Source organism: Podarcis filfolensis (genome assembly GCF_964270895.1).
Source record: "Podarcis filfolensis genome assembly, contig: HAP1_SCAFFOLD_467, whole genome shotgun sequence".
Classification (NCBI taxonomy): Eukaryota; Metazoa; Chordata; class Lepidosauria; order Squamata; family Lacertidae; genus Podarcis; species Podarcis filfolensis.
In genome coordinates this window covers 1-11894 of record NW_028149214.1, presented here as the reverse complement: position 1 = coordinate 11894, position 11894 = coordinate 1, and the positions used below count along the sequence as shown (strand labels likewise).

General features: G+C 41.1%; 1 protein-coding gene across 1 annotated transcript; it reads right to left on the bottom strand.

Moving 5' to 3' along the window:
• Window positions 1–2072: 2072 nt before the first annotated feature.
• On the bottom strand, window positions 2073–11504 carry LOC310755140 (putative serine carboxypeptidase CPVL). The gene is made up of 5 exons (XM_083631827.1): window positions 11275–11504; window positions 9556–9674; window positions 5443–5557; window positions 3410–3468; window positions 2073–2224 (listed from the first exon to the last, which is right to left on the bottom strand). Exons 1-5 carry the CDS (start codon window positions 11465–11467, stop codon window positions 2141–2143), a joined length of 570 nt encoding a protein of 189 aa, XP_083487953.1. The 5' UTR covers window positions 11468–11504; the 3' UTR covers window positions 2073–2140.
• Window positions 11505–11894: the final 390 nt, after the last annotated feature.

Sequence of the window (11894 nt, the reverse complement as noted above, 5' to 3'; positions counted from 1 at the left end):
GGGCTGAATGATGGGGGTGGAGACACTCCTTCAGGTATACAGGTACTCATCCCCACTCTATCACACAATTCTAATTGCATAGGAGGGAGACGAAAGACTGATGAGGGCTCAGGCAGTCACCAACAACTGAGACAAGAAAGTACACAAGCAGATGGGTTGGGAAATGGCCGTCTTTCATTTCCTTCTCCCCGAGCCCAACAATTACAGAGAGTACCTGGTTAATTCCAAACAGGACTTCGAAAGGAGAAATCTATACAAGTCATACCGGAAAGGAAAGGGTTTTCAATCAGCAGCTGCAGAAGCAGAATTACTTTTTCAGAGACGTCCTGTGTAAGCCCAGTTGCAGCTGGAGAGACCAAAGTTAAATCAATGGCGCTTCCAAGTGTACACAGAGTTCGTGCAGCAAAGAAGTGCTTTCTGCTGCAAAAGCAGGCTGAACTTTTCTTTAATCTAGTTCTAAATTGATTTTCAAGCATTACAGCAGACTGGCTGTTAGTCACACATTTCAGCTCAGAGCAGGATGACCTCTGAAGCCTCTACTCTCTCCCACGTCCTAATGCCAGCCTTAGAGAGAACAATCGCTGAAGGAAGTCGGGTATGCTTTGTTGTTTCCCTATAACAAGACAGAGCTTGTTGGTGCTTTTATGCAAAGGAGAAAATGCGTAACTAGAAGGTAGCAACAGTAAGAACTACCCAAGGGCTGTTTCTCACATTACAGGCAATATGAGTATTGCACTGGAGCCACATCTCTAGGGTTACTGTCCCGACATAATGCTACTGGCCCAATTAGAATTTCAACAGAAGCAGGCTGACATTCACTCGTGAAAATATGGTCACAGGCAAGTGTGACATTATCCTTCAGCCACAAAACACATTTTGTCTCAAAAATTGATCTACTGTGAAGCGTCACAGCATTAATCTCATCCCAACATACACAATCTATTACACAGTAATATTAATTAAAAAATATGCAGAAGTCTCAGCACACTTCTTAAAATTCTCCTTGCAGATACAGTCCTTAAACAGAGACATTTTCTGCTGTAATATGTACAAGTTCTTGGGGAGAAGACAAGCAGGAAGGCACGTGACATCATTTCTGCTTGGGCCATGAAACTCCAATTTTCCACCTTGAAGGAAGCCAGTCTGCATTTCTACCGTCTCTGTTACCAAGCATCATTCTTATTCAGAGTGAACTCACCTTTCCCACACAACCATCTAGACTGTAAGGAGAAGGATGCATAAAAAACAAAAACAGGGCATCTATAAAGAGGTAGATGAAATCAGACAGATGTATTGATTGATGTCTCTCAAGAATGAGAGGAAACTGCACGTATATTACTTAACAAAACCACTGTCTGGAAAGGGATGTTTAAAAGCCATCTACTGTGCTACTCTCTGCATCTGAAAACATGCACACACCATTCTGTTAAGTCCGGATGCCAAGGGCAATATCCAACTAAATCATGGGTGGGCAAACTAAGGCCCGGGGGCCGGATCTGGCCCAATCACCATCTAAATCTGGCCCACAGACGGTCTGGGAATCAACATGTTTTTACATGAGTAGAATGTGTCCTTTTATTTAAATTGCATCTCTGGGTTATTTGTGGGGCCTGCCTGGTGTTTTTACATGAGTAGAATGTGTGCTTTATTTAAAATGCATCTCTGGGTTATTTGTGGGGCATAGGAATTTGTTCATCCCCCCCCCCCAAAAAAATATATAGTCCGGCCCCCCACAAGGTCTGAGGGACAGTGGACCAGCCCTCTGCTGAAAAAGTTTGCTGACCCCTGAACTAAATCATACTCAGAGAAGACCCACTGAAATCAATGGACTGATGTTACGGTAATTAAATCCATCAATTTCCAAGGCCTACTCTGAGTATGAGTAACATTGGATCAGCCCCATGTTGGGCAAAAGATTCCTGGACTTGATGACTCATGTGATCCCTTCCAACTCTACAATTCTACGAGTCTAGGATCTCACCCAATGCTTACATAATCATTTCCTTAAAATGAGAAGGGGATAAAGAACATTTCACTATATAAATATTTCGAAAGTTCTCCAGAAGGTGTCAGCAAGCGCTGACTTTTCTGGTGCATTTCAAAAGCTTAGCAGAAGAAAATGCAACTTGTATCGGCTGATTTACCTATACAAATCTCTTCCTACATCATCTTCATTCACTGCATAACCTGTGTCATCATCTGTGAAACTGAAGCCAGTTCCAACCTGAGAGCAAAAGAGAATATAAAATATATGTGGAACAATTATCTTCCAGTTTTTCGCTGCTGTTTTTGACATCAAGCAAAATGATATTCTGTTAGGTATACGGTTTCTCCTACAGTTGCAAATGGAGTTTAAAAACCTGTTTTTTCAATTAGTCCATTAGAAGATCTGGATTCCTCCAGACATGCAGCTTGTGAACCTTCCTTTAATAAGACTCATTTTTGTTATTCTAGCATAGTTAGGATTATTCTAGCACAGTGTTCAAGATGTGAGAAAATTCAGTGACATGCCACATTTCAAATCAAGGCACACAGAAATAGTTCCAAATTTTTCCTGTCAATAAAGGAAGGGGGACATATATTCCAACCTTTGTTTAAAATAAGCTTTCTGGTGACTGTTAGGAATTTATCTACCAAGTTCTCAGGCAACCTTCAATTGTAAGTAAATATATTCCAGAGTCACCACAAAGAGGTGAAGAGAGAATTCAAAGTGCTGCTGCTGAATTAAAATCACACACAGGATCACACACACACAAAAATGGAAGGGTGGAATTATACATCCCAATCAGCAGTGTTTTCCACTCAGACCTTCACTCCTGTAACTTCCCCCCTTAACTGAGAGGGATTTTGAACAGGGAAACTGTCAGTGTGGGAAAGGGTTAGCCAGTCTCGTCCCTTCAGTCTCCCAAATTCAGCTTCAGCTTGATTAAAACCTAAAGAGCCAGAGGAAGTATATTGTGGGTCATGACTAGTTTGAACCTGAGCCCACCACATAGTTAGTAGAGAGCCAGCACAGACCTAGTTCCAGATCTGAAGGGACCCCTCCTTCACTGGTAGAACCCCACATTGTGGGGCACTGGAAATAATAATAAAAATATCTGCCGAGAGGCAGCCCCAGGCACCTAGCATGGTGGGTCCATAGGGTCCACATCAGTCGTTAGCCCTGGCAGCTGCCCAAAGATTTTGTCTAGCCATGTTTCCCCTACACCGAAATCCTTCTTAAATGCCATACCACGTTGAGGAAAAAAGGGCTGTTGACAAAGTGACTATCCTTACATGTAACAGATAAAATTATGACGTTTTAAGATGCAAGAGCATAAGGGTTAAGGCAATTGTTGCTGTAAAGCAAATGTTTTTTCAACAGACACATTTAGATACGCAAGATGAGGCTTATACGTTGTTCACTTACCGGATTGTCAATGTAGAGCATGGAAAACTTGGAGGTCCAAGGAAATTTTCGTTCAGACACTATCAACACGGAAGAAAATGAGAGTCGAATGTCTACAGCTTGAATCATTAGCATCAGTCCAAAAAGAAGCAGAACGAAGAGTGTGATCCTAACTGTATCTACTCAGCAGTCAAGTCCTACTGAACTTAGCAGGGCTTTCTCCCAGGTGGATTGTAGGCTAACATGCCAAAGTCACCCAGTAAGTTAATAATCAAGGTGTGGTTGAACTGTAGGGTCCACTATTCAACATTTTGAGACCACAGAAGAAAACTATGCAGCCTTTCACAAGCTTACAGTATATAGCATTAAGTTGCCAACTGCTATATCATTACGTGCGATTACTTTTTTCATCCCGTTAAGGTATATGTCTGTTGTGATTAAGATATATATTAAAAGGGGATTTATCGGGCCAGACTTTGACACTGATATTATTTCGGTGCACATTACTGTAGTGAATTCATCTTTTGCTCATTTTATATCACAAGATGCAGCTATGTTGAACAACATGAGAAGGTTGCATTGTTAACATGCTGGATAGATTCAATATTTCAATGTTCACAGTAATGTTATTATTTGTTTTAGGCTATTAAACATAGCATTGGCTATTTTACAATATTTTCATATGGTTCTGAATTTCCTGCCAAGACAGAAAAACAAAAAACTAAACCCAAGTACTTCAGACAGATGTTAGCACCTAGAGTAATTGTAAAAAGCAATGCATATCACTTGTGGTGAGAATTTTAAAGGTATTTTTTAAACCGAGTATGATCAGTCACATACCAGGTTGGAGAATGGTGTGATGAAAACATTTCCAAAACCTAAAGGCCATTTATTTTTGATGGATTAAAACATGTTTAGGCTGCTTTATAGTTTATTGGTGGATTATTTGAATCATTTTTCTGTATCCTATTTTATATTGCAAGCTATCCTTGAGAATGAACGGGACGCGGGTGGCGCTGTGGGTAAAACCTCAGCGCCTAGGACTTGCCGATCGCATGGTCGGCTGTTCGAATCCCCGCAGCGGGGTGAGCTCCTGTCGTTCGGTCCCAGCTCCTGCCCACCTAGCAGTTCGAAAGCACCCTTAAGTGCAAGTAGATAAATAGGGACCGCTTTATAGTGGGAAGGTAAATGGCGTTCTGTGTGCTGCTCTGGTGCCGGCTCGCCAGAGCAGCTTCGTCACGCTGGCCACGTGACCCGGAAGTATCTGCGGACAGCGCTGGCTCCCGGCCTCTAGAGTGAGATGAGCGCACAACCCTAGAGTCTGTCAAGACTGGCCCGTACGGGCAGGGGTACCTGTACCTTTTTATCCTTGAGAATGCTTTAGCCCTAAGTTGATGTAAAAATATTATAAATCAAATTATGGTTTTATGCAGCCAAACGCTAGCTTCACACACCACAGACTCAGGATTGTACTGTAACTGGATAGCTCAGTCAGTACAGCATGAGACTTTTAGGGTCGTGGGTTTGAGCCCCATGCAGGGCAAAAGATTCCTGCATTGGCCCCTTCCAACTCCATGATTCTGTGAATGGTAAGACTGGGAATCTCTCTCAGTTTATTTATCCATTTTCCTCCCAGCACTTTTTTTGGGGAAAGTGCACATTCTCCCTTAACATGGATGTCACCTTAGGAGCAAAATTTATTTATTAAAACATATTTCTATATTATTTTAAGTCTGTGAACTAATATTATAACAACCTGTAACCTGCCACTGATAATATAGGAAATATATTTCAAATGCATTTTTAGTTTGGGGGGAGGGGAAATGTTTCTTTTTTTATATAAAAAGGTACTTCTATTTCATGCCATTAATGATCAAATATTATTCTTTCCCAAACTGCTACAGCAAGACACACTGCAAACTGCTACAGCAAGACACGCAAGACAGATGCAAATTCCAAACCCATAAGGGAACAGGTTACATTTTGTATGTTAAAACTATAATGATATTAACATCTCGCTGGAAGCCTTCAACATAGAAATAAACAACACTTGCATGTGAGATTCTTGTTGACAACATACGGTCCGTGTTCCACAAAAATGCCAAACATGGATGTTCCTCCAGGTCCACCTTGGAGCCAAAGTAGGATAGGGGCTTTTTCAGGTTGTACCTGCAGACCAGAAAGACAATAAAAACTGGAGCTGTTCCCACATAAATTTACAGAATCCATGAATTATTTCGGTAGACTGTGAGAAATAAATGCCAACACTTTCTTTATAAGAACCGTATTTTTCCGTGTGTAAGACGCCCCCATGTATAAGACGACCCCTATTTTTTGAGCCCAAAATTAAGAAATTAATATTTTAAACACCAAACACAACAACTCTCATATTCGATTAAATATTCAAAACACCGATATATTTAGTACTGTATATATAAACATCAAACAGAACAACTTTACTGATATATTTAGTGTGTGGGGAGGCAGTGGAAGACAGGAGTTCCTGGCGTGCTCTGGTCCATGGGGTCACGAAGAGTCAGACACGACTAAACAATATATATATATATATATATATATATATATATATATATATACATATATATATATAGCCAATAGTGAGGGGAGGCTGGGAGAAAAGAATATGGATGGCGGCATGTATTTATTTATATATTAAATTGCAACATTCTGTGTATAAGACAACCCTCAATTTTAAACTTAAATTTGGGGGGGAAACATCGTCTTATACACAGAAAAATACAGTAGCTAATTTTATACCTAACACAAGACCTTTCTACATGCTCTGAGTGACCACGTGCTTGGTAAGCCATGTCTCTACAGTCCTAGTATCTTGCATGCACAGTGAAAAGAAATTTTCAGACTTTAAACAGAGGGAGTAGAGGAAAGCAAATGGGATCAACATCCGCACACAGCCCTCGTTTTCACATAGCATTAAGCCAAACCATGGTGAAGCAAGAAAGAGCAAGCTTCTGCACTTCCAGAAGGGAAAATGCTACCATTTCAGTCCTTCCTCACTCCTCCTAATGCCATGCTACCCAGAGCTAAGCCATAGTTTGGCTCAGTGTTATGTGTGAATCTGCACTCGTGGTCTGTTTCCCTCAGGGAAACCATGAATGGTAAGTCACGAACAAAGATTGTGAAATATACACAGAGTCGTGAGTGGATTTCATGCTCTTTATTCAGCTCATAGTGGTGAGGAGGAATGAAAGTCCCCTCAAAGTATCTGCTTTATATACATTATTTACACAATGGGCTGCAAGTGATTGGCTAATTCCAGAATTTTCCTGTAGGCCAATCAGGTTGTGGATTCACTTCCATCTGGAGCTGGATTGGGTGGCTCCTGCAGACCAATCATACTGCTGCATTGTTCTAGGACCAATCAGATTGCTGCATACTGAATCCTATTGTTCTAGGACCAATCAGACTGCTGCATTTTGGATCCTATTGTTCTTGGACCAATCAGACTGCTGCATTTTGGATCCTATTCAACTCAGTACATAACAGGTTGGCTATGGTTTGTTGGGACTGAGACAATGTGAAGCCAAACCATGGCTTTGATCTGGGTAGCATGGCAGCAATAGGTCCATGTAAGCAGCAAAATGGCCATGATTCTCCTTCTGGGTACCTGAAAGCTTGCCGATTCCCACTGTGTCATAGTGAGCATATGGGGTTCGACTGCATTGAACAAAAGATGGAGGAAACCCCAACATGGGATAGCCTGCTCACCATAAAAGAGAAAGAGCGAGATACAACTCCCCACTCACAGAAATTCAGCATGACAGGGTAAAGACCTCGAGCAATCACTGAATTATTCTTGCACCCTGTGTGAACATCTGTGCATCTCTCATTTTGAAGACCAAGTAATGGAAGTTTAACCAGCTTGAAACTCTTCCGCTTCGTTCCCTTTTATCACAACACTCACTCTTTTCCTCAATATTATTTATTTATTAGAGCTGACAAATGAGATTGGCCAGCAAAATCGGTTGTGAAAAACCATTCAGGGTCTCTTCTAAATAAACCATTTACTGCTGCCAATTGTTTTTCCTCTCTGGCGTAAGTTGTACAAGATGGACTATGCTATTTATGTAATGAGCCCAGTTTTACAACAGAAGTATTAAACACAGAAACAAATCTGTTGCTCATAGCATCTGGGATTAATAATATTGCATTTCTAACAGAACAGTATATCCTTAAACTGAAGCAGTGTTGATGTCCTTATGCAAAGCCTATTTTTCTTCTTCATCCAAGAGCCTTCAGAATTTGCATCCTGCTAAGAAACACTTTTTGAAATAATTCGTGGTCAGTGAACCATAAATAAATTACATTCACACTTAAAAAATATAAAACGAATGGGACTTATTGGCATAAACTTCTCAACATTGTGTCAAATTAAGCAAGTTGTTTTGAGAGTTCAGTGTTTTATACTGCAAGCTCAAATCTCTTCAGAAAAAGCCACTAGGATGTTGTTTTAGATCTTTGCCTGTAAAACATTCTGAAAACTCATCCGTTGTTCTTTCTAAAGTTGTCTCAAATCTCACTCATTTTAGAGACATCTGGGCCAAATTGCCAACTCCTTTAAAGATGTCAGTTCCCCTAAACAGAAAGTACTAAGAAGAAGTTGAAACCTTGCACACTTGCAGTATTTTGATTGTCCTCATAAAAGTTATTGACCTAATATAGATTTTGGAATTCTTCTTATGGCTCACTTGTTTCTCTGGCAACCACCTGTGCAAAAAATATGTTTCATTCAACTCATTCCTTTCTGGAACCACATTATGCCAGTGTGAATTAATGGCACAAGGAATCAAGCAATGCAAATCTTCATGAGCAACAGGTTCTAAATTCAGCTCTTTATTCGGAGAGCTCTCTCAATTCTAACTGAGGACTCTTATATTATCCATTTCATTTAATTGCTTTTTGTTCATTTACAAATAATTAAAACAACTCTCCTACATATTCTAATGGAAAATGAAAAGCAAGGTCATTAGTACTGGGAGCAAAGAGAGAGTCCAGACTTTGAAAGCTGACTTAAAGAAAAAAAGAGTCAGGTAACTGCTAGAAAAACTGTGTCAAAGCAGCAAACATTTTGTTTCATAAGGGAAAAGTCTAGGTTTGCTGATAAGGGCAGTCAGCTAGAGAATCCTTTCAAAACAAACGTGAAGAGGATATTAGATCGGGGTTTGGTAGATTCCAGTTCCAATCTAGCATGGATTCACTGAACAATGTACTCTCCATCTCAGTTTCCTTTCACAGCAGACATTTTGCCTATTGGTCCAAAATGTGCTCTAAACACTTTACTCCCACGTACGAAACATACAGCTACACAACTACAGTGGTACCTCGGGTTAAGTACTTAATTCGTTCCGGAGGTCCGTTCTTAACCTGAAATTGTTCTTAACCTGAAGCACCACTTTAGTTAATGGGGCCTCCTGCTGCCACCGCGCTGCTGGAGCACGATTTCTGTTCTCATCCTGAAGCAAAGTTCTTAACCCGAGGTACTATTTCTGGGTTAGCGGAGTCTGTAACCTGAAGCGTATGTAACCCAAGGTACCACTGTAGTTATATCTCCCAATATCCCCACCCACAGGGCTGTTGTGGTGGCTGCTTATAAACACCACATAAAGGTAAAGGTAAAGGTACCCCTGACCATTAGGTCCAGTCGCAGATGACTCTGGGGTTGTGCACTCATCTCGCTCCATAGGCCGAGGGAGCCAGTGTTTGTCCGCAGACAGCTTCCAGGTCATGTGGCCAGCATGACTAAGCCACTTCTGGCAAACCAGAGCAGCGCACGGAAACCAATAATCTCTTGTGTTTGATCACAAGATGATGCACATAACTCACATTTGTAATTGGCTATATGGTTACAGTGCTTTCGAACTGCTAGGTTGGCAGGAGCAGGGACCAAGCAATGGGAGCTCACCCCGTTGCGGGGATTCGAACCGCCAACCTTCTGATTGGCAAGCCCAAGAGGCTTTGTGGTTTAGACCACAATGCCACCCGCGTCCCCATGTAGGCTGGTACTACATGCCAAACATTATTAACCTGTTCTCATTTTGGGAAGCAGCAGAGCTAGCACAGATCTTGTACAATATTTACGTTGTTGAAACGGAAAGCTTTAATATGGCAGCATATCAAAACAACAGACCCACCTGAGCAGGGAAGAACCAGAAGAAAAGATTACTGTTGTGAGTCTTGTTGACTGTCAGATAACCCGAATAGCTCTTCACACTGGGTCCTGGAAGATGGCCTACCAGACTTAATTGCCTTCCTGTTATAAAGAATGACAAGTATAAAAAACATCAGACTGAAGGGCTGGTTATTTATTTTATTTCTTACATTTATATATCACCTTTCTTTTCCAAGGATCTCAAGATGGTGTACATGGTTCTCCTCCTCCCCATTTCATCCTCACAACCACTCTGTGAGGTAGGTTATTCTGGTGACAGGCCCAAGGTCACCCAGTGAACTTCATGGCTAAGTGAGGATGCGCTTTAAGAAGTGTCTGGAAGTTCAGATGCATGGGAGATACATGGTTTTTTATTTCTGGTTTATTATTGTGACGTTGAGTTAAATAGTTTTGTAGAAGTCCTGTATTGGAATTAACTCCAGTTTTTTCAAGACACACGCAGAAGGTGAAAATAATAAGCAGCTTTGCAAAGTATAATAAGCGTAAGGAGGATTTACTCTATATTTAACATCTTCTCACAGCATCATGAACAATTACAAAGTACTTGTATTGGTCGGCATTCTGGTCATATGTAAGGGAAAGAGAAAATGAGTGCAAGCTCAAAGAATGAAAAATCATCATTAGTACCAATGGGGTATTTTTTCCAACAGCTCCCCTCCCTGCATGCTGCCTTCCTGATAAGGATTATCTGGTCCCATGTCTGTGATTAAGAATAATTTAGCTGTGATTTTAAAATTGGAGTAGACAAATTCACAGAGGTTAAGGCTATCAATGCCATTCTACAATGAATATCTAATGGTAGAATATCTAAAGAACTACTATAGTTCCATGAAAACACGAGCAGGATTTGAAATATGAGCACAACACTAAGGCTAAATATAATAATAATAATAATAATAATAATAATAATAATAATAATAATTACTATTATTTTAATATTGATACCCTGCTCATCTGGCTGGTTTCCCAAGCCACTCTGGGCGGCTTCCAAAACATATAAAAACATAATAAAACATCAAACATTAATAACTTCCCATACAGGGCTAGCTTCAGATGTCTTCTAAAAGTTCATATGGAAGATGTACACAACGGAACACCATGACAGAAACCAGAGCGTATGTAAACATTGTTTACCATCCTGTTGCAGAGGTACCTATTTATCTACCTGAACTGGTATGCTTTCAAACTACAGTGGTACCTTGTTTGTTGAACTTAATCCGTTCCAGGAGTCCGTTCGACTCCCGGAACAGTTTGAAAACCAAGGCATGGCTTCTGATTGGCTGCAGGAGCTTCCTGCACTCAATCGGAAGCTGCGGAAGCCGTGTCAGACGTTCAGCTTCCAAAAAACGCTTGCAACCCAGAACACACATTTCTGGGGTTACAACATTTGGGAGCCAAAACGTCTGGGTACCAAGGCATTCAACAACCGAGGTACAACTCTACTAGGTTGGCAGAAGCTAGGACAGAGCAAAGCGGGGTGCTCAGCCCATCATGCGGATTCGAAATGCCAACCTTCCGATCGGCAAGCCCAAGAGGCTCGGTGGTTTAGACCACATCACCACCCACTTCCCAACTCTTAACTAATGCATTCTACTGCTATGTGTAGAATTCTACACAGGAGATAATGAAGAACAGGTGGAAATACTTATATATTTTAAAATAACAAGATTAACACTTTTACCTTCCTCAGTTTTGCCACTTTCAATGTAAGGCGTTAGAAACAGCGGTTTTCCAGGGTCTCCTCCCAACGATGTTCCATACTTTATTCCCCGAAAAGCTCTTCGGAACACACTCCATCGCTCCTGAGTGTGGACTAGCTCCAAGCTCAAGCTCAAACTGAGCAAAGCCAGCAAGACCCGAGTTATCTTGCCCATCTTTTCATCCAGTTACCTTAGAATAAATCAGATTAGAGCACAATTTTAAACATCCACTGCTGCGGCTTCGTAAAGTCTGTCTAGATCTTCCCCTCCCCTCAGTAATAGCTCTGGGATGTTATGCAACATCTACCTCAAAGTTAAGTGCTTTCCCGTCTCTGTTCCTTCTCACAGCTGAGAAAGCAGAAGAGGATACAAGCGCTGCATTTTAACAAACACAACTAAGGGTTTGTTCACATGGGTGGCTTAAAATGCAACTAAGTCATTTTCCCCTGCTGTGTGTCAATCTGCATTTGCAGAGTGTTGTTCGCATGGGATAGCAGGTGGGGATACCCAATATGCATAATAATAATAATTTTGTTATTTACATGCCGCTCATCTGACTGGGTTGCCCCAGCCATTCTGGGCTGCTCCCAACAGAATATTA